At 30.7% G+C, this 18,720-nt stretch overlaps 2 protein-coding genes across 8 annotated transcripts; one reads left to right on the forward strand and one right to left on the reverse strand.

Annotated features, from left to right (window-relative positions):
* Positions 1–490: 490 nt before the first annotated feature.
* LOC108331680 (N-glycosylase/DNA lyase OGG1) lies at positions 491–7,476 on the forward strand. 7 transcript variants are annotated; one of them, XR_008248194.1, is made up of 5 exons: positions 493–1,283; positions 1,367–1,577; positions 1,704–1,932; positions 2,035–2,112; positions 6,351–7,476. XR_008248194.1 is itself a non-coding variant. In XM_017566548.2 (4 exons), the coding sequence occupies exons 1-4, from the start codon at positions 601–603 to the stop codon at positions 2,037–2,039; spliced, it is 1,128 nt and encodes a 375-aa protein (XP_017422037.1). In that variant the 5' UTR covers positions 494–600; the 3' UTR covers positions 2,040–2,319. The 7 variants fall into 7 exon arrangements, 3 of the variants coding, with proteins under 3 accessions (XP_052731663.1, XP_017422039.1, XP_017422037.1); XR_001832417.2 differs by having other exon boundaries at positions 6,463–7,476; XR_001832418.2 differs by lacking the exon at positions 6,351–7,476 and adding an exon at positions 2,712–2,876.
* Positions 3,237–11,747, reverse strand: LOC108331679 (beta-galactosidase 16). The gene is made up of 18 exons (XM_017566547.2): positions 11,504–11,747; positions 8,740–8,835; positions 8,509–8,621; positions 8,257–8,323; positions 7,956–8,048; positions 7,714–7,857; positions 7,226–7,320; positions 7,007–7,112; positions 6,829–6,913; positions 6,631–6,749; positions 6,343–6,504; positions 6,004–6,182; positions 5,811–5,902; positions 5,482–5,591; positions 5,074–5,166; positions 4,679–4,783; positions 4,302–4,447; positions 3,237–3,593 (listed from the first exon to the last, which is right to left on the reverse strand). The coding sequence occupies exons 1-18, from the start codon at positions 11,675–11,677 to the stop codon at positions 3,476–3,478; spliced, it is 2,097 nt and encodes a 698-aa protein (XP_017422036.1). The 5' UTR covers positions 11,678–11,747; the 3' UTR covers positions 3,237–3,475.
* Positions 11,748–18,720: the final 6,973 nt, after the last annotated feature.

Genomic DNA, 18,720 nt, shown 5'->3' on the forward strand with positions numbered 1-18,720 from the left:
CCACGTCAGCTAATTTTTAACGGTGTTAATTTTAGAGGACTAAAACCAAAGTTTCGAAAAGAATGAGGACCAAATTGTACCTTATTTTGAAAGAAGGACTAAAACCATAAACAACCAATAGTTTAGAGACTAAAAACATATTTAACTCTATAATATATCATATATTCAAACCATCCAAATTTGATGTTAATATACTGTAACAAAACAAACAAATATATATGTTAATATAATTTAATTACCTTAAATTAATAATGTCAAATAAGTTTTGTTAAATCAATATATTTGTTTGCAATAAGTTTTACTAATTATTTGAAAATAATATTTCTAAAAATATGATTCTTGAAAACGCATTCGTTTAATTTTGGAATTTCTTGAACAAAAGCTAAAAGCAAAAATGATGTGTAGAAAAAGAAAATGATATTTAGATCTGGTTAAAATTTATATCCGTTAACTAACTAATTTAAGTTGATTTTTAAACTTTCTTTAATTAAACTTCAAGAGTCAAGAGTCACGAGCCACTACTCAGCATCATCCGACCCACCTGACCCGACCGGTCATTATTTTCCCGTTACGTTGTCCCTCGTAACCTGAGATAGGGAGATGCAGCCGTTGCATCTGAGACTCATCAACGTCTCTCTTGCAGCTATGACCACGAAGAAGAGAAAAAGATCCCCGAAACTGATCCCACACACTCCCTCAACGCCCCCGACTCCCCAAACCCAGGCCCGTCATTCTTTCAACACCGCAAAAGCCCGGGCCTGGGCCCCTCTCAACTTGATCCAGGCCGAACTCTCTCTGCCACTCACCTTTCCCACGGGCCAAACCTTCCGCTGGAAAAACACTGCCCCTCTAGAATACACCGGCGTCGTTGGGCCCCACCTCGTAACCCTCAAACACCTCCAAAACGGCGACGTTTGCTACTGCCTCCACTCCCACTCTCACCCCGAAAAAGCCGAAACCGCCTTGCTAGATTTCCTTAACGCCGCCGTTTCTCTCTCCGGCTTATGGAAGGCGTTTTCCGCTTCCGATGCGAGGTTCGCGGCGCTAGCGCGCCACTTGAGCGGTGCGAGGGTGCTCCGGCAAGACCCTTTCGAGTGTTTGATTCAGTTTCTGTGCTCTTCCAATAACAACATTGCACGAATCACGAAGATGGTTGACCACGTGTCGTCCCTTGGAGTGCACGTGGGAGACGTTGGAGGGTTTCAGTTTCACGTTTTCCCTTCTTTGGAGCAACTTTCCTCCGTCTCAGAGCAACAACTCAGAGACGCGGGTTTCGGTTACAGGTTCATCAGTTACTAACCCTAACTACTCTTATGCATGCATTCAATTGCAACTATGTTTGTGACTGTTATTGTCGTGTTGCCAGAGCTAAATATATAATTGGAACGGTTAATGCTTTGCGATCAAAACCTGGTGGAGGGGAAGAGTGGCTTCGTTCTCTGCGTAAGTTGGATCTTCCAGATGTTATATCTGCACTTTCTACGTTACCTGGTGTGGGCCCTAAAGTGGCTGCTTGCATTGCTCTCTTCTCGCTTGATCAACACCATGCCGTTCCTGTTGACACTCACGTTTGGCGGGTAAGTTTACACTAAGTTGTTATTTATGGTTACTGATTGACTATTGCATCTGTTGTAGAATGTTGCGATTCAAAGAGTTTAGCATAGAGAGTTTATTGGGATGTGTCTCTTTTACACTTGGGTAAGATTGCCACCAAGTATCTCTTACCTGAGCTTGCAGGTTCGCAGTTGACACCAAAGCTCTGTAATCGTGTTGCAGAGGCATTTGTTACCAAGTACGGTAAATATGCTGGGTGGGCGCAGACTCTATTGTTCATAGCTGAATTACCTTCACAGAAGGCCATCATACCTTCACATTTGTGGACTATCAAACAACGGAATCCTGCAAAGGTAGAAGATGGCGAAGAAAAAGTTGGTAAGAGAAACCTGTTTATCTTTTGTTCTTCACCTTTTAAATTTGCATATTAGACATTTAACTTTCTGGCAAATATTTACTACGTTTTATTTTTTCAACTAGAGTGAGATCTACATATGACTCTGAGGACATAAATGTACGAGACTTAGGTGTGACATGCTGCTGTCAAGAATTCATTAGGTAGAATATGTTGATACCACACAGGTTATTCTGTTATACATACTGTTGAGTGTTTTTTCGTCTGGCTTTAATTTGTGTTCTCTGCATTTTATTAGTTTTTTTTTATCTGCTGTAACCGATAGCTTACATCTTTCTTCTTCTTCATTAGAAAAGAACATAAACGAAAGATTTATTTTTATGTTATTTGACTTGGAATTTTACTTTCCCTGTAAATAATTAATATGCCCAATTGATTATCTACTTTTCACCTCCCTTTCGCTCGTTTGATACTTGTATTTGTAATGAAAACATCTGTTTGCACATGTTCTTACTTCCTCTAGTGACATGGTTACATAAGATTTAGTTTCTAACGCTTTCCTTGATGTTTTTACTCTGAATTGTTGCATGCACGGTATTAAATTGCATCAAACTGTTTCTTATTTTGTTATTTTGAAGAGCTATGTTAGTATGTACTTTGAAAAGGGTGATATTCACACAAGCATTGGTATTTAAACTTGTACGGTTTTCTTAGTTCTTCTTGTGACTTTCTTTATTTATATGCTATAACTTTGTGTTACTTCTTTCCTTTGACTCATAATTTGCGCTCCTTTGAGTTGTAGAGTTGAGACTGGTGCTTCCTCTGTCATAAATGAAATCCTGGATAAATAGATTTTCTCCTGTCACTGTGCACTTCTATTTTATTATATTTCCCTGAAGATGTCATACTACATATATTGTGTAAGGCCTCAACGACTAATTTTGGTATTGAAAGATAATGTGATTTGTTGAGTTCTTGATTGCTACATGCTTTTGGGGTATGATATGCCTGAATAAACATGTTCAGTTGTTAGTATATAATTCTTGACATGCATGTAGTATACGAAATAAATTATTAGCTATGTAGGCAGTGTAGATTTAAATTTGAAAGCACGAAGGAAATATATAGTTAAATTATTCAAGCACAGGAAACTTATAAAAGTCTGTTATTTTTGTTTGAAAAAGCTCAATACTATAAGCAAATGATAATTTTAAAACGCCTGAGAGTTATGTAAAACCTTAAGTCTATTTGATTGCTCTTGTTTATATTATATTGTGTAATTTATATTATCAGTTTACTGATGGCAAGCATCATCTGTCAAGAGAATGAATTCTTGCTGACAAAGGACAATCAATGAACATATTGAAAATTCCTCATAACTAATGACTAATTCTTTCTCTAACCCTCCCTTGCTTATACTTTAGAGGTGTCTAAATATGCATCTGGAGGGAGAAAGAGAGATACAGGACCATGCTGTCGTATATATTTCCTTTATCTATACACCTGGGCTCTCTGCATCCATGTTAAGAAGATAGATCATTCCTGTTTGCACATAGTGTGTATCTTTTACTGTGATGTGATGTAAACTGTGTCCAGAGTGATTGCAAGTGGGTTCCCAGTTTCTTCTTCTAGCAGAACTAGTAGATTCCCTGTAGATTTTAGGAGGGATCGGGGTATGTGATACCTGGATAAAAAATGTTAAATTGTAAGTGAATAAAGGCCTGACATGTAGGTAGGAGACTTATTATATCATTAGGTGTAAAAGCAGTGTAAAATCAGAATTTTGAAGTGTGAATAAATAGAAAATTTATGTACTCTAGATGACCATTTAGAATAACTACATGGAAAAAGAAAAAAAAGAAAAAGAAAAACACGAAAAGAATGTATAGTAAAAACAATTATCTTTTATATTTCACAAATAGGGTTACCCATTTTGAAAATGGCTACACAATTGAAGAAGTTATAATATTTTATTTATATGCATTTTTTTTTATTTAATTGAATAAGTTATTGTTTTGGAAAGCTGTCTTAGTTGTGGTCAATCCAAGCCCGCCTTAGTCGTGGTCTCTTTGAGGGTTACCTTAATTGCAACCTCAACGTGGTCTCTTTGAGGGTTACCTTAATTGCAACCTCAAGAGTGATGGTTTACTTTCTCCTCAAGTAAATATATAGCTTGAATAAAGCTTGGACCAATTTTAACATGTTTGTTTGTGGGATTGAATTAGGTTACAAAAACAATTTCCATGGTTCATAAAAAATTCTGTTTCTTTTACTCTTATTTTAAATAATTACATTACTATGTATTATAATCATTGGGGGAGGAGCTTCCTTGAAATTGGCATATTATTTAGGGAAATAAGAAGTTTTAAAATAATTATGCATAGGATTATACCATTTCTGCGAAGGTGTTCCCTGTGGCGTTTGGAACGATACCCAATATCGGCCTATACCTTGGCCATTAATCCAAGTATAACCCTTTCCCATGGAATCAAGGTTAAGCACTATCGGATCGTTTCCCTCTGGTGCATCAAATGTGGTCTGCCAATAATCATCGAAATAAAATATTGGTAAACTGTTAAAACAATATTGTAGAAAAATGATAAGCAGCTGTGATGTAAATGGAGAGCAGTTTTCATTCCGTAAATAAGAGATAGTGACAAAAACCAGCACAAAGGCCTTTGAACATGTTTAGTTGAATTCTCCTCAATATCCATTCTTGGTTAAGGAAAAAAAGAAGTGTCAAATTAATGATGATTATTGATGATATACCTTATACCATGTGAGTGGCTTCGTTGAGCTTTGAAACCTTTCCCATTGAACTTTACTTGATCCACTAGCTGTGTAGATTTGCAATTTTTCTCCCAACAGACCAACCTTAATGCAACAAATGCAAGATCAGCATGCAATGTGCAATATTTAGTTTAATGGTTAGCAATCAAAGCAGAGGGTTCATGCACACCTATTTCTTATAATTTGAAATTTTAAGCAGCTGATGATGAATATATACGACTGAACAGAAATCTGTTCAGAGTAAAAGATATGGGAAAAACAATTTATATTAACTAACTTCTGAAAACTACTTTATAAATAGTATGTCAAGATAATATACGATTGAGGTAGCATGATTGACAATTGAAGTTTCATTGGTATCTAGAGATAGTCACCTGATATCCCCATGCTTGATTAGTGAAATCTCGGCCTTGAACTTTCACTCTATTTAAACCGGCAACTTTGTGCTCTAGATATGCTCCTGAGTTCTTCATGTAGAAATAAACATAAGTTTCACGTAATCAATTATCTTTCTCTGGCTACCATACTGTCAAATAGTTATTTTGTATGCTTTTAAGCAAAGCGTGTCTGTATCTGCAAGCGCATGCCTGCCAGATATTTGTTTAATAGTAAAGGATGCTTCTCTATAAGTCCTTAGTGTGTTCTTAAATCTTGGTAGAAAAGAAACATGTGAGATGAAATAACCATCTTTGGAATTTACATACTGCGAAGGTTAGTTTTTAATTTATTCTTCTTTAAGAGGGTTCATTTAATTGATCCTGAACATTCATTAAGATAAATACCGGCAGTCCAACTGTTGCACTGAGGAAAGAAATATTGTTCATCCCTTTTATGAGATTGAGTTTGTTTTCCATGACAAAAGACGCATTTCTGTGACTTCCGTGAGCAGAACCTAGAGTTAGAAGCATGTATAGATCCCAATGTTAGCAACTCAAATTGTATCATGAATGATAAAGTAAATAGGTGATGCACAACGAATTGCAGATAAAAGAAAAATGTGCATTCCGTTGTCTGTAACCAAGTCTGTAACCAAATGGATCAGTTAGTTGTATCCCGAAAAAAGATGCTCTCTTTTATCTTAAAAAATGGGACCGTCATGGTTGAGGTTTACCTACTAAATTTCCGTTGATGAAGGTATGCAAAACATGTCCTTGGCTGTATGCACTTATAATGGATTGAGCATTAGGAGAATTGTCATTAAACCTGCACGAGATGTGTGAACAAGAATCTTAATGGGATATATATGGACGTTGTGCATACATGTATCGCGTTACTGGCATCAAGATCGTATGTTGCTATTTTACCTGAATGTGTACCACATATAGTCAGATGTATCTTTTGCTGTGCTGATTTGATCCAACAGTGTATTTGCTCTTAATGAAGTATCGTCAAAGCTTGGGATGGCTTCTTTGTACACTTTCCATTTTTCTGCTGAATTGAACCGTAAATATGACTTCATTGATCTGTCATTTTGTGTGCGTACCTACAAGAGCAGAAAATATGAAATGCCTTTTACTAGCATCAAGATATTTGTCGTTAAGTTAATACACAGATTACATAGTAAACAAAGCACAAGGAAACTATCCAGCAGATGTCTTGTCTTTTAAATAAATGACACTATATATTGATTGCTTGATTTTTACCTTGGCAGTGTTAAAGGCCACATTCTTGCAGTCTGGTAGAATACTGATTGATTTGGGTGATAGCTGGTATGAAATATTTTGCAATTGAACTGTGACAGTTCGATCTTCATTATTTTCCAGGAAGGCAGCACATTCTGTTGAGCTACTTTTGAAAACATAAGCCTGGAGAATGATGGAAAATTATTGATTTTGTTTAAAATATCTTCTTTAGAGAGACTCAAATACCAGTACTGTAAGAAGCTAAACAATTTAGTAAATTAGCCCAAGCGTGCTGTCTAGTTTTCTTACGTTTTGTCGTGAGCCCAAGCTGAAGCTAGTTTGAGTACCATAAAGTAGAGATTTTGAACATGACTTGATTGCTGCATGTAGCTCCTTAAGATGGCCCCATTTTGGTTGCCTAACCAAACCTGCTTACCTTAGCGTAGTCAATCACGTTGTGATTCAATATCTATATTTTACTAAAATGGTTAAAGGAAGGAAACATACCATATTCATCCAGTGGAGCTTCGTCATAATAGGATGTCGTTACGAAAGCGGAGGCTATCCTGTCGAAATTGGTTCCTCCATGGTACTGCATCAAATCATATCACGCCACTTAAAAGACAAATAATGGCATGCCTGCTTGCATGCTGGGGATAAAGAAAAGAGTTACAAGGTATCATACCATGTAGTAATTTACATAGCTTCCTCTCTTTGCAATGAACAGAGCAACATTGTACGCAATGTCTTCAGCCGATCTTATGTATGGTACTCCACCAAACACTTGGTAACTTTAAATTTTAACGTGAAATGAATGGAATTAGACTTCTCAAACGCCTTAAAGTAGCACTTTCTGTGAAAAAAGGTTTTGTAAATTGTAATGCAGAATTTCACAAGAACTTACAAACTTGTCCAGTTCTCTGTCCAGAGTGAAGGCTTGTTAGGTGAGTTGGGCCCCTTAAAAGTTGTCCCGCACTGCATGCCATTGCATGTGTTGATCTGCAGATTACATGACTTCATTTACAGATGTAATATAAACAGTTTAACTAATTACTTGTGGTGAATCGAAGGCTGGGCTTGATAAGAAGTAATAAGAATGACTAATAAGGCTGGGCTTCTTTTATTGATTGCATTTTGATTGGAAGTTCTGGTTTATTTTTTCCGATTCAAGAATCCATTTTTTGCGCAAACATTCATATCCCTGTACAAGTGTTATTAGATAATGATCCAATGATTGGTATAATTATTGTCCTTTTCTCTGAAGTAAATAATATCCATTACCCATGAGCTTGTACGAAGAGTAGTATAGTTCCAAATTCTTCATTTCTTGTTTTATTGAACACTGAATTTGTCAAGAATCCAGGGAAAGTAAAATAACTAGTAGAGACTAACCACGGGATCAGGAGCATTATCTTGCTTGCACATTACCCAAGGCACACCAGTTTGGAGTCCCACGGCCATCTGGGCGGCCCAACGAATATAAGATAGTCCTTTCTCGTGAAACGCCCCTTCAACGTTCCCATATTCGTTCTCAATCTACATTCACCATAAACCATTTATAAATACAAAAAAGAGAAAAAAAAAAAAAAGAGAAAAAAATTGACAAGTTTTGTTGCTTGGAAGTTTAAATAAACCTGTGATAGTATGATAGGTCCTCCTTGTGAAACATAAAGATTAGCCGATTTCATCACGTTGACTATTTTGGTAGCGAACCTTTGCATGTGAAACTGCCATTAATGAATGCTCTGTTAATACCAGACTTGAGTGAACAGTGTACAGTAAAGAGTAATTTGTGTTAATGTCTAAGGAGACATGACCCAAATACTAAATAATATTTTGTATAAAGTAACAATAGACAGATGGATTACCACGCTTGTATAGTTCAAATTACAGTGATAGTTTGAGGATCACAATTCAGAAACTAGAATGGAATACCTTGAATTGCTCATTGTCAGATCTGAATACGATACCCGGAATATCATGTAACCAAATTGGTAGACCCCTGCACCAACAAAACCGCAACTCAGTTTCTTCTACTACGGAATCATTATCATATTTTTTATTATCATCAAATTCCCAGAGTAGCTTCACTGAGAGCAAAGTATGCTTTAATTCATAGCATGGTACAAATTCCTTTATGCCGAAAATTTGTCAGCTCAATAGTATGGTTCAATTCGGGGAACTTACCCGTATGTGCATTCACTCTCAATGTATGGTCCAATTCTGAGGGTTACATATAAACCCTGTGCTTGAATTTCCTTAATGAATCTCACTATATTACGCCTTCCTCTAAAGTTATACTACAGACCAAGTAAATGATGAAGAACATCATGCTTCTCGTAATTGACGAGCTTTAAGAAAATACATGTAAAAAAAAAAGAGAAGAAGAATAATGTAGACGAGTTTGAGTTTGATCACCTGGCCCTGTTGAGGTTCGTGAAGGTTCCAAAACACGTAAGTTTGTATGACATCTAATCCACCTTCCTTAGCTTTCGCAATTAAATTAGGCCACATCTGTTCAAATCATCAGCAAATTACATTTCACAATTTAGAGATGCTTATTTTTTATGTTATTCTTATTTATCTATTCCATTATTCCAACAAGCAACTTTTCTATATCCACATTAATTCCTGGCTTCATTTCATTTAAATTTTACTAAATTACTACGTGAGCCCCGTCTGCATTAATATGAATGTAATCTGTTTTAACTCAAACGTAGACAATTTTCTTCCGTTGATAAAAAATGTTAAATTGAAGTCGTTTATGATGCCTACTAGATTTACATCTGATGTTTGGAATTCAATTCTCATTGTTTGATCCTTCAATGCATGTAGCTAATTTTTGCCCTTAACTCATTTTGATAGTTTAATTCAACCTGCATTCAATGATTGCAAACCCCCAAAAGACCTAACCCACTAAATTTGATTACAAGCTTTACATGAACGAATAATGGCTCAACATGTTTTTTTTTCACGTTCAAATTAGTTGGCTTAGAACAGTATCATACGCTAATTATGTGATTTTATGAGTACTTATTTTACCATATAATAAAATGTAAACAGTATAAAGAGATTCTACAGTGTTCTTATTTTCATAACAATAATAATTTCGTTGCCATTAATATTGGATCTAATAAGAGAACTTGAGAATATACATACAAGTTTGCTACAAATTAGGTGTCATGAATTAATATTCTAGAAAAAATTGAAGCATGTATTTTTTCAGACATATCTCTATATAATATTTTTTTTCCACGTAGGAGGTTCTTGAAGTTTAAAGCAACCAACAATTAACAAAATTATCCCTTGTCTTAAACTTACATTCAACTTTTCTTTTTCCTCTCTAACATCAAAGAGACAATAAAGGTCGAACCCTAAATTAAATGCCATAAAAAGTTATAGCATTATGTTACGAACGAATACTTTTAAAAACTTGAAATCTTAAATTGTTTGTAGAGAACTGTTTTGTTTGTTTTTTAAACAAATTGCATGGCTAAGGCGGTTTCTTTTAACGTGGTTTACGTATGTTCTGAACTTCCAAAAATGATTCATAAATACCAAAAAAATTCCACTGACACTTAATATACAATTAGTGAACAGATGTGATAAGAAAAAAGATATAGAAAAAGAAGAAGTATGTAACAGATATAATATCATTAGTTTTACCTATTAAGCATAATCGATATCTTTTTCTTTTTGGGACTCAAGTATGCGAATAATTTAATATTTAAAAATGATATATCATTATGTCAACAGATAAGTACTATCATAAATAATCAAATTCCATCTGACATTTTCTCAAAAAAAAAAAAAATGTTACACGAACATCTTTAAACATTACTACACCAATTTAACAAGTTAACATTTTTATTTTTTATTTAATTCTTCGTAATTATTTTATATTTTAAAATAAAAATATAGTTCTATAGGTGTTAAGTGTAGAGTAAAAATTGAAGTGTTCATATATCATCAGTCTTCTCAAAAACATTATGTAAGACACTGATCATATTTTGAAGATTTAGGTTTGAAGAAATACCTACATATACAGATCCTGATTGTCCACGTTAACGATGATATATATGAGTTGCTTTTATTATCCATGATATTATACAAGTATATTTTCTACAAATTAATTACTCTGACCATTTCATGGGGTGTTCTCTCTTAGTTAGTCTTTAATCCCCAAATAAAGAAAGTTTTGTGCTGAGTGACTGAACAATTATTAAACACAATTAGATGAAAACTTAACTATAGCTAGATTCAGGGAGGAACACAAATTGAATTCAATCCTCTTTTGACTCTACTGAGATCCGATCATTGATTAAAAAATAAATTAAGGAGATCCAGTCAAAGCTATAGATGGATGAAGCAAAAAGGAAGAGTGAAAAATGGGAGTTCCCTTAAAAAATAGTATAAATCCCAACACTAAAATAGTCAGCTCTAAAGTTTAAACCAAAAGTGAGAGTGTGAGAACCATGGGTCAATGGTCTCCATGTGAACTCAAACCTTCATTACACTGCTACACATGCATCACAAACACTGGATGCCAGTACAAAAACATAAAAAAAACAATTACATTCTTAATTAAAGCACCAAGACTTTATATATATAATAGAATTAGAAGACCCCCTCCTGCAACTTGCTTTCCATTATAATAAAACAACAGCTTGTCTTGTCAGATTATTTATGCCAATCTTCCATTCTTTTATATATAAATTTTTGAGGAGTGATGTTTAAACTAACAACTTACCCTCTTATGTATTTAATCACTGATCTTATTTTCGTTTCCTACCATTTTATATATTACTTATTATATCTGTATATTTGTGTAGGTTGTTGGGGTGTCCAACAATATTTTCATTATTTTTTTATTACCGTTTTCAACCACATCGATAAAGAAGTGTAAAACAAGAATAACGTGAACCAACCATAGCGTTGCAAGAATAAACCGTATCAACGCTAAGTTGCTGAGACTATTCCAACGATGGAAAACTGTTTGATATTTCTTACCTAACAATACTACAATCAAAACCAAAACTAAAACGGTTCTCCTTCCTCTTATCTCTTTGTCCTTAACCCAGAAACATAATACAAATGCACCATATACGAACTCTATAGTACAGAATAAAAAGAAAATTGTTAAGTATGAAATATTTAAGAACAAAGAGTGAGGATTGCGTACCTGAGGAGTGCTGCGAGGATAATGAATTGAACCGGAGAAGAGGATTCTATGCTCTCCATCAATGACCAAGGATCTTCCGTCGTAGGTGACATTGCCACCATAGGCGCCACCAATAAACGCCGTTAAAATGAAAGCTAACGGAAAACACCGTCTCCACCACCACACCTTCACCATTTCACTGTGGTTGGTGACGAAGAGTTTACGTTTAGGCTTTTTTTCGCTCTTAGTGTAATATATACGTGTTTGTGTGATGGTGATCTCTATTTATATTAACAGGTTTTGTTAGAAGTGAAAGTGGTTCATATATAATACATGGAGTTAATATAAATATTATTAACAAATTGAAAATATTTAAATAATGTATATAATTAATTTACCTCACAGCTCCACATGACATGGTTTAACGTATAAGAAACCAATTTCGGGATTCTTTTCAATGCATTTCAATTGATTAATATAACACTGAATCAATTTTTCTCGAATTTTTAAATAGAAAACGTGGTTAATTACTAATTACTTTGAATTAAACCAAAGACAAAATTAATCTGTATAAGACAGTGTTTAAGAAAAATTCGTGAATGGATAAAGAACAGCATACAAATGGTTATTTTCGTTAAAGTTGTATTATTTCTACATCATAGGATTTATGTATGTGGCATTACATGTGACTATCTTTTTTTTTTCAATGTACAACTAAAGAATATTTTTAAGGTGAAATACAACTTTTTGTTGTCAGATTTTGGTGTTCTTTCCCGTTTACAGAAAGAACGGTGATTGAATAATGATTAGTTGCAGCTTAACTGTTATCAGAAAAAGTTGTTAGTTATTGTGAATAAATAACTTTGTTTTCAGTACAATATTAATTCACAATTTCTATTAATTGTACCAGAAAAGGCAATCTGACGAGGATATTAATTCATTTTATCAAAAAGCAATGCAACTTTTTTTCTGTTTTTTAATTATAAGATGCTTGTATAACAATTTTAAGTTGACTCGGACTCGTATCAGAGTTAAGTTGTGTTGAGTTAAGTTGTGTCAAGTTAAGTTGTATTGAGTTAAGTTGTGTTAAGTTAAGTTGTGTTAAGCTAAGTGGAGTCAAATCCATATTAAGTTGAATGAAATTAGATTTACATTCGTACAAAATAGACATATAAGAAAAAAATATTAAATCGATTGTAGAAGAAACAATCTAATACTAAACGTGGTGATAATTTTGTAAATAAAAGAAAATATATTAAATTAGTTATAAGGAGAAATAAAATAAAATTATTGTTTGAAAATCCTTTTTTTTCATGTTCTTCTTTCTTCGCGTCCTCCATTGTTTTTCTTTTCTTTCAGAAAATGTTCTCGTTCTCTTCTCATTTCTTCTTCCCTACAAATTGTGGTTTTTACCACCACTGCCTCCGATCATCATTAGGGTTTTAGATACGAAGTTTTTCACTGTCGCTGTCGCATCCTACCGTCGTTTTCATATCTTTTTCTTCCATTGTTGAAGCTCTACTTGGCCTTCTCCATTGGTCTACTGTCGTATTACTATGTTGCAAGACCACTCTAGTATGTGTCGTGCAACTTCACCCATGCTTTCGCTCAAGCTCCTTTAATCACTGGTCACCAAGTTGCATTGATAAAATTATTAAATCTATCTTCACTCTTTTTGCACAACCAAAACAAAAAATCATTTGATCTCTTTCGCTCTCGATCTGAGTGTTTTTTTTACTCTTTCGTTAAATCTGCAAAGTCTTCTTTCCAATATGCCATTATTATTCTTTACACATTCTTTCTTTTAACGAATATAGGTGTATTTGGGGTCCATGATCGAAGACGAGGGCATGAATATTTGAAAATAAACATAAGTAATTATCGCTCATGTTTTGAAACTTTTTTTGGATATTAGATCAGTTGTTCCAAAACAAATATATTTTTGACATATTACATTAGCATATATTAGATCGGTTATGAAATCGATCTGATATGTGTTCCAAAATCTATTTAATATTGTATTAGTGCCATGTTGAGCTAAATAAACACATTTAGATAATTAGAGTCATACTCACATCAAACTAAGTCAAGTTAAGTTTGCATTGAGACGAGTTCAGTTAGCCTCACATTTGACCAAGTTGTATGAGTCCACCTTCAACCAAGTATAGTCTAGACCAACTCAATTTGAGTTAGGCTTATCTTGAGGTTAATCAAGACAAGTTTATCTAAAGATTGAATTAACATAAACTCATCTCAAGATTAAGTCGAGTCAGACTTACGTTGAATTGAATCAAGTCTTAATTAAATTAATTTGACTTCACTTCCTCAGTAGTTGAATTGAGTAATAATCATGTCAATCTAAGTATTTAGCTTAGTCAACCGAAACTCATTTTAATTTAGGCTTAAACAAAATGTTTTTAAGATTGGATCCACATCCAATGCAAGTCAAACAAAGTTAAATTATGTTAACTTAGTTGAAGTTGGATTTTAAAATTTTAATTAAAATACAAATAATAAAAATTAATTGAAGACCAATTTATAATTAGTATTTAGGAATCAATTTACAATTTAAAATATTTTAATAACTTACATAATTCTAAAAACTATATAAAAATTAATTAAAGTATTAGTGTAGATCAACCTCATTTTAATCTTCATCCTGACCCAATTTAAATAAAATTTTGATATTTGAATTTTTTTTTTCAACTCGTTTATTTAGTAATTAAAATATCATTTTAAAAATATATAGGAATGGACCCATGTGCCATGAATAAATTGAGATATCTAAGTACACTTATTTATAATAATAATAACAATAGAAAAAATGAAAATAAATAATAATAGTAACATTCAAATTACTAAAGCATACAAATTTGTTGCAGTGTTAAAAGTTACAACTAGATTCGCCCGAAGCGCAGGGAAGAAGATAAGGAGAAATTGTGACATCAGTGACGAGGCAAATAGCATATTTAGAAAAATTTATCAAAAACATTTGTAAAGAAAACACAATAAATTAAAATTAAGCTGTATATAAAACTATTTGATATATTTTTAAAATCTAATGTTTAACTTATACACAATAACTAGTTTTAGTTTATACCAGTTTTCTTTTTATTTTCCTTTTTAATAAGAATTTCTGGAAAAATAATTTAAACATTGGATATCCATTGCGATGAGCAGGGGAGTGTTTGATCCCCGCAAGAATTTCTTTTTTGGTTTCTCTGTTGCTTTACGAAAATAACAACTTTATTTTCTTTGGCTTGCGTTAATGATCAAAATTTCTGCTCTGATCTTTATCTGAACTATGAATCATAAATTTGACAAAAAGGAAAAAGGGAAGAAATATTCCATTATCCATGATGCTACTCATGCACATTGCGTTTGATTTGTGAAAAAATGGAAAACCAGAGAGATCTGTTTAATTATTTAATAACACTATTTATTTTTCACTAAACAATATGTAAAAATTAATATATTTCTTTTCTTTTTCTATCAGCTATACTCTACTTTCCCTTCAATTTTTCTCTAATAAAAAAATCGTTCAGTGTAAAGGAGAACCAAAAAAATGGTCTTTCAAGTTATTACGCAATTAAACGAATTAATATACCTTATTTTATTGAATTCAATTGAAACAATTTTAATTGATGTAGGGTTTTGAGTGTGATCAACAATAATTGATGTAGAAATAATCATGACATATATCTTTCTATCCATAGGTTGCAGAAACCAAAACCATTTATTATGAAAATGATAGAAAAATATAAGAGATCCAAGAGATAGGTACACCCAATCTATGCATATCACAAATACTCTAAATACACCATTTCTGATAAACAAAAATCTATCTTAAAAAATCATTAAATATCAATATATATATATATATATATATATATATATATATATATATATATATATATATATATATAATTTCTTTTGGTGTATATAATTTTTTTCAATTTTATATTTTAAATTATCGTATTTAAATTTATTTTATGTTTTATTCTTTTAAATGATTGTTTATTAAATTTAATTATTTTTTGTTCAATTGAATTAATTACTTATAATAAAAATAAGGAAGACACACGTTTTCATATATCTTTTTACTTAGTATATATAATAAAGATAAAAATATAATTTTAATTAAAAAATAATAAAATATATGTTTTAATTGCATCAAATAAAATCCATATTGATGTGAAATTTCTCTTTTAACAAATTTTTTTAAATTATATTGATAAATATAAAAATAATATTTTGAGGTAATCTTCTCTAAAAAAAAAGTGATTTTTTTTTTCATAAACTCTATGTTGCATGACCTCCTCAAACTTGGAGGCCAATAGTTGTTCTAGATAATATTAGTAAGGTACATTCTTAATATTTCGGGTTTGTACTATGATATGTGTTAACCAAACAATCAAATAATTGTGCACTAATTTAAGAAATTCACTTTAATTTGTGGAGTAAAATGTCACACTACAAATAATATATATATATATATATATATATATATATATATATATATATATATATATATATATATATATATATATATATATATATATATATATATATATATATATATACACACACGATCTTTATATATAATTTTATTAATTATTAATTTAATGATCAAGTTTATCCATAATTGAGAATAAAACGTACGTGTATATATATTCAACTACAATAATCATGTAGATATAGGACAACTACAGATATATTTTTGAAATACAAGTATGAAAACAAATACTGTAATATCTTATCCAGACCCACTTTTTCTTATTATTACATTCTTTTACGTGATTTAATTGTAATTTGAGAACTTCTTGAGAGACAATAAATTATGGTGTGTTACTTTATTTTATAAAACTTAAGTGCTACGTTGATTCTTCTTTCTTAAGTGATGACTTTGAAATGTTTATATTTGTGGTGATTGTGATGTAAAACATAACTGATAGAAGGTTGATACAGCAAAAATATAGAAATTAGTATATGAGTAATGATGATTTTTAAATATAACACTCTATTGTGTTATTAATAAAATTTCAAAAGTAGAAATAAATTTTTTATTAACTAAGTTTTATTTTATAAAAATCATCATTTTTTAGTAATTTTTTTCTAAAATTATTTTTTATCTTTTTTTTAGAATTTTAATTTCATTTTTCAATCTTTTTGAAGATCAAAAGATATATAATTAATCTTAGAAAAGAACTCTACGTATTCATCCAACAAAAATAAAAATAAAGACTAAAACAAATTGATTTTTTACTCTTTTTTAGGTCAATTTGCATGTTGAGTTGCATGTGGATTGTGATTCAAAATAACTCAATGAATTTCTGTCTCTGCCTATAATCATAAAATTATGCTTAGATTTCTAATTCTATAGTTAAATCCTCTTGTGAAAAAGTAGAGTTCTAAAGAGCAATTTCAAGTTAAAACTAAGGAAAAGGAAACTAATATCAATTATTGATTGTTGTACTTGTTAGATTGTAAGTTCATATTGGATTAGATTGTATGATTGATTTGGTTTTAGTTGCTTGATTGATCTAACTTGTGAAGAACTATGTTGAATGAATTTATGGTGAATGAGAAATATGTTAAATTGGATGTGTAAAGTTGTTGTTTAAAATTGAGCAACTGGCTTCTAATGATTACACTTTAAAATTGATTTAGTACTAATTAGAATTTATAAAAGGGATGAAAGTACCAATTAGAGTTGTTTCTATCCCCCTTGTGATATTATTAGAGTTAATCACCATATATTTGTTGTATTGTTCTTTTTAGGGCCTTGTCTTTTACAATATTGACCTTAAAAAGCGCTTATGAGGGTGGAAGGAGGAAAGAGTACTTAAATTGTCTTAGCCATCGACTATTAAGCGATGTTGGACTATTGGGTGTGATAGGAACATAAGGCCCCGATCAAGGTCTAAGGAGAAAGACTGGTCATCCCCAACCGATGGTTCGTTTGAGAACCTCGTTATCAGTCCTACAGTGAACGCTAAATAATCTTACGAGTTCTTGAATATGAATTTGTGCAAGGTGACAAGATCCTAACGGTGCCTCAAATGTTCTTAATAGTTGAAATGTGATTCCTTGTTTCTCAAAAAGTCCACTTGTAAAAGACTTTCTGACACTGAAATGAGTAAGAGAGTCTAGGATCTACATGAGTCGTATGTTCTCATTTGAATAATATTTATCTTAAATATATAATAATAATATCATTATGATAATAGTATATAATATTAATAATATTATTATTATTAATAAATTTAATAATACTAATAACATTAATAATATATAATTATAATAATATATTATAATAGTAAAAATATAGAATATATAATAATAGTAATAATAACATATAACAATACAAATAATAATACTAATAATAATAACAACAATAATATATAATAATAATAATAATATATAATATTATTATAACAATAATAATATATAATTATAATAATATATGATAATAGTAATAATATATAATAATAGTAATAATATATATTAATAATAATTTATAACAACACAAATAATAATACCAATAATATTAATTATAAAAACATTATTAATAATAGTAGTAATAATAATATGTAATATTATAATAATAATATATAATTATAATAATATATGATGATAGTAATGATATATAATAATAGTAATATTAATAATATATAATATTTTATAACTATAGAGGATATACTTTTTTTGTCTTTTTTTTTCTTTCTAATTTTATCCTATTAATTACTAGTTTTTAAATTTAAATAATAATTCATAATAGAAACTAATTTTTAATTTTATAAATTTAGTAAATACTTTTTTAATTCCAAATAATCAGTCATTATAAACTAATTATTTACACTTTTATCAAACACTTTTCAAATTTAAATAATTATTCATAATAAAAAATTATTTATATAATATTTTTTATTTCAATAACTAAAATTTATTTCATCTATAGTTACCTATAATTATATAGACATTTTATTTTTCTAATTTTATCCTTTTAATTATTACTTTTAAAATTTAAATAATTTTTGTATATATATATATATATATATATATATATATATATATATATATATATATATATATATATATATATATATATATATATACACACACAAGTGCCATCTTGTGTTTGTAGTGATAACATAGTGTATAATAATAATAATAATCTGAGTAGTATTTTTGTAAATTGAGAAATGTAATGGAGGTATTTATTAGTAACATTTTTG

Source organism: Vigna angularis, chromosome 4 (assembly GCF_016808095.1).
Source record: "Vigna angularis cultivar LongXiaoDou No.4 chromosome 4, ASM1680809v1, whole genome shotgun sequence".
Lineage (NCBI taxonomy): Eukaryota > Viridiplantae > Streptophyta > Magnoliopsida > Fabales > Fabaceae > Vigna > Vigna angularis.

Coding starts and splice junctions, on each gene's coding strand:
- LOC108331680 (XM_017566548.2), top strand. CDS start 601: ATGCAGCCGTTGCATCTGAGACTCATCAACGTCTCTCTTGCAGCTATG. Junction 1,284..1,366: donor GACGCGGGTTTCGGTTACAG/GTTCATCAGTTA, acceptor TCGTGTTGCCAG/AGCTAAATATATAATTGGAA. Junction 1,578..1,703: donor TTGACACTCACGTTTGGCGG/GTAAGTTTACAC, acceptor CACTTGGGTAAG/ATTGCCACCAAGTATCTCTT.
- LOC108331679 (XM_017566547.2), bottom strand. CDS start 11,677: ATGGTGAAGGTGTGGTGGTGGAGACGGTGTTTTCCGTTAGCTTTCATT. Junction 7,858..7,955: donor GACCTATCATACTATCACAG/GTTTATTTAAAC, acceptor TGGTGAATGTAG/ATTGAGAACGAATATGGGAA. Junction 5,167..5,481: donor GTGCAACAGTTGGACTGCCG/GTATTTATCTTA, acceptor TTCTACATGAAG/AACTCAGGAGCATATCTAGA.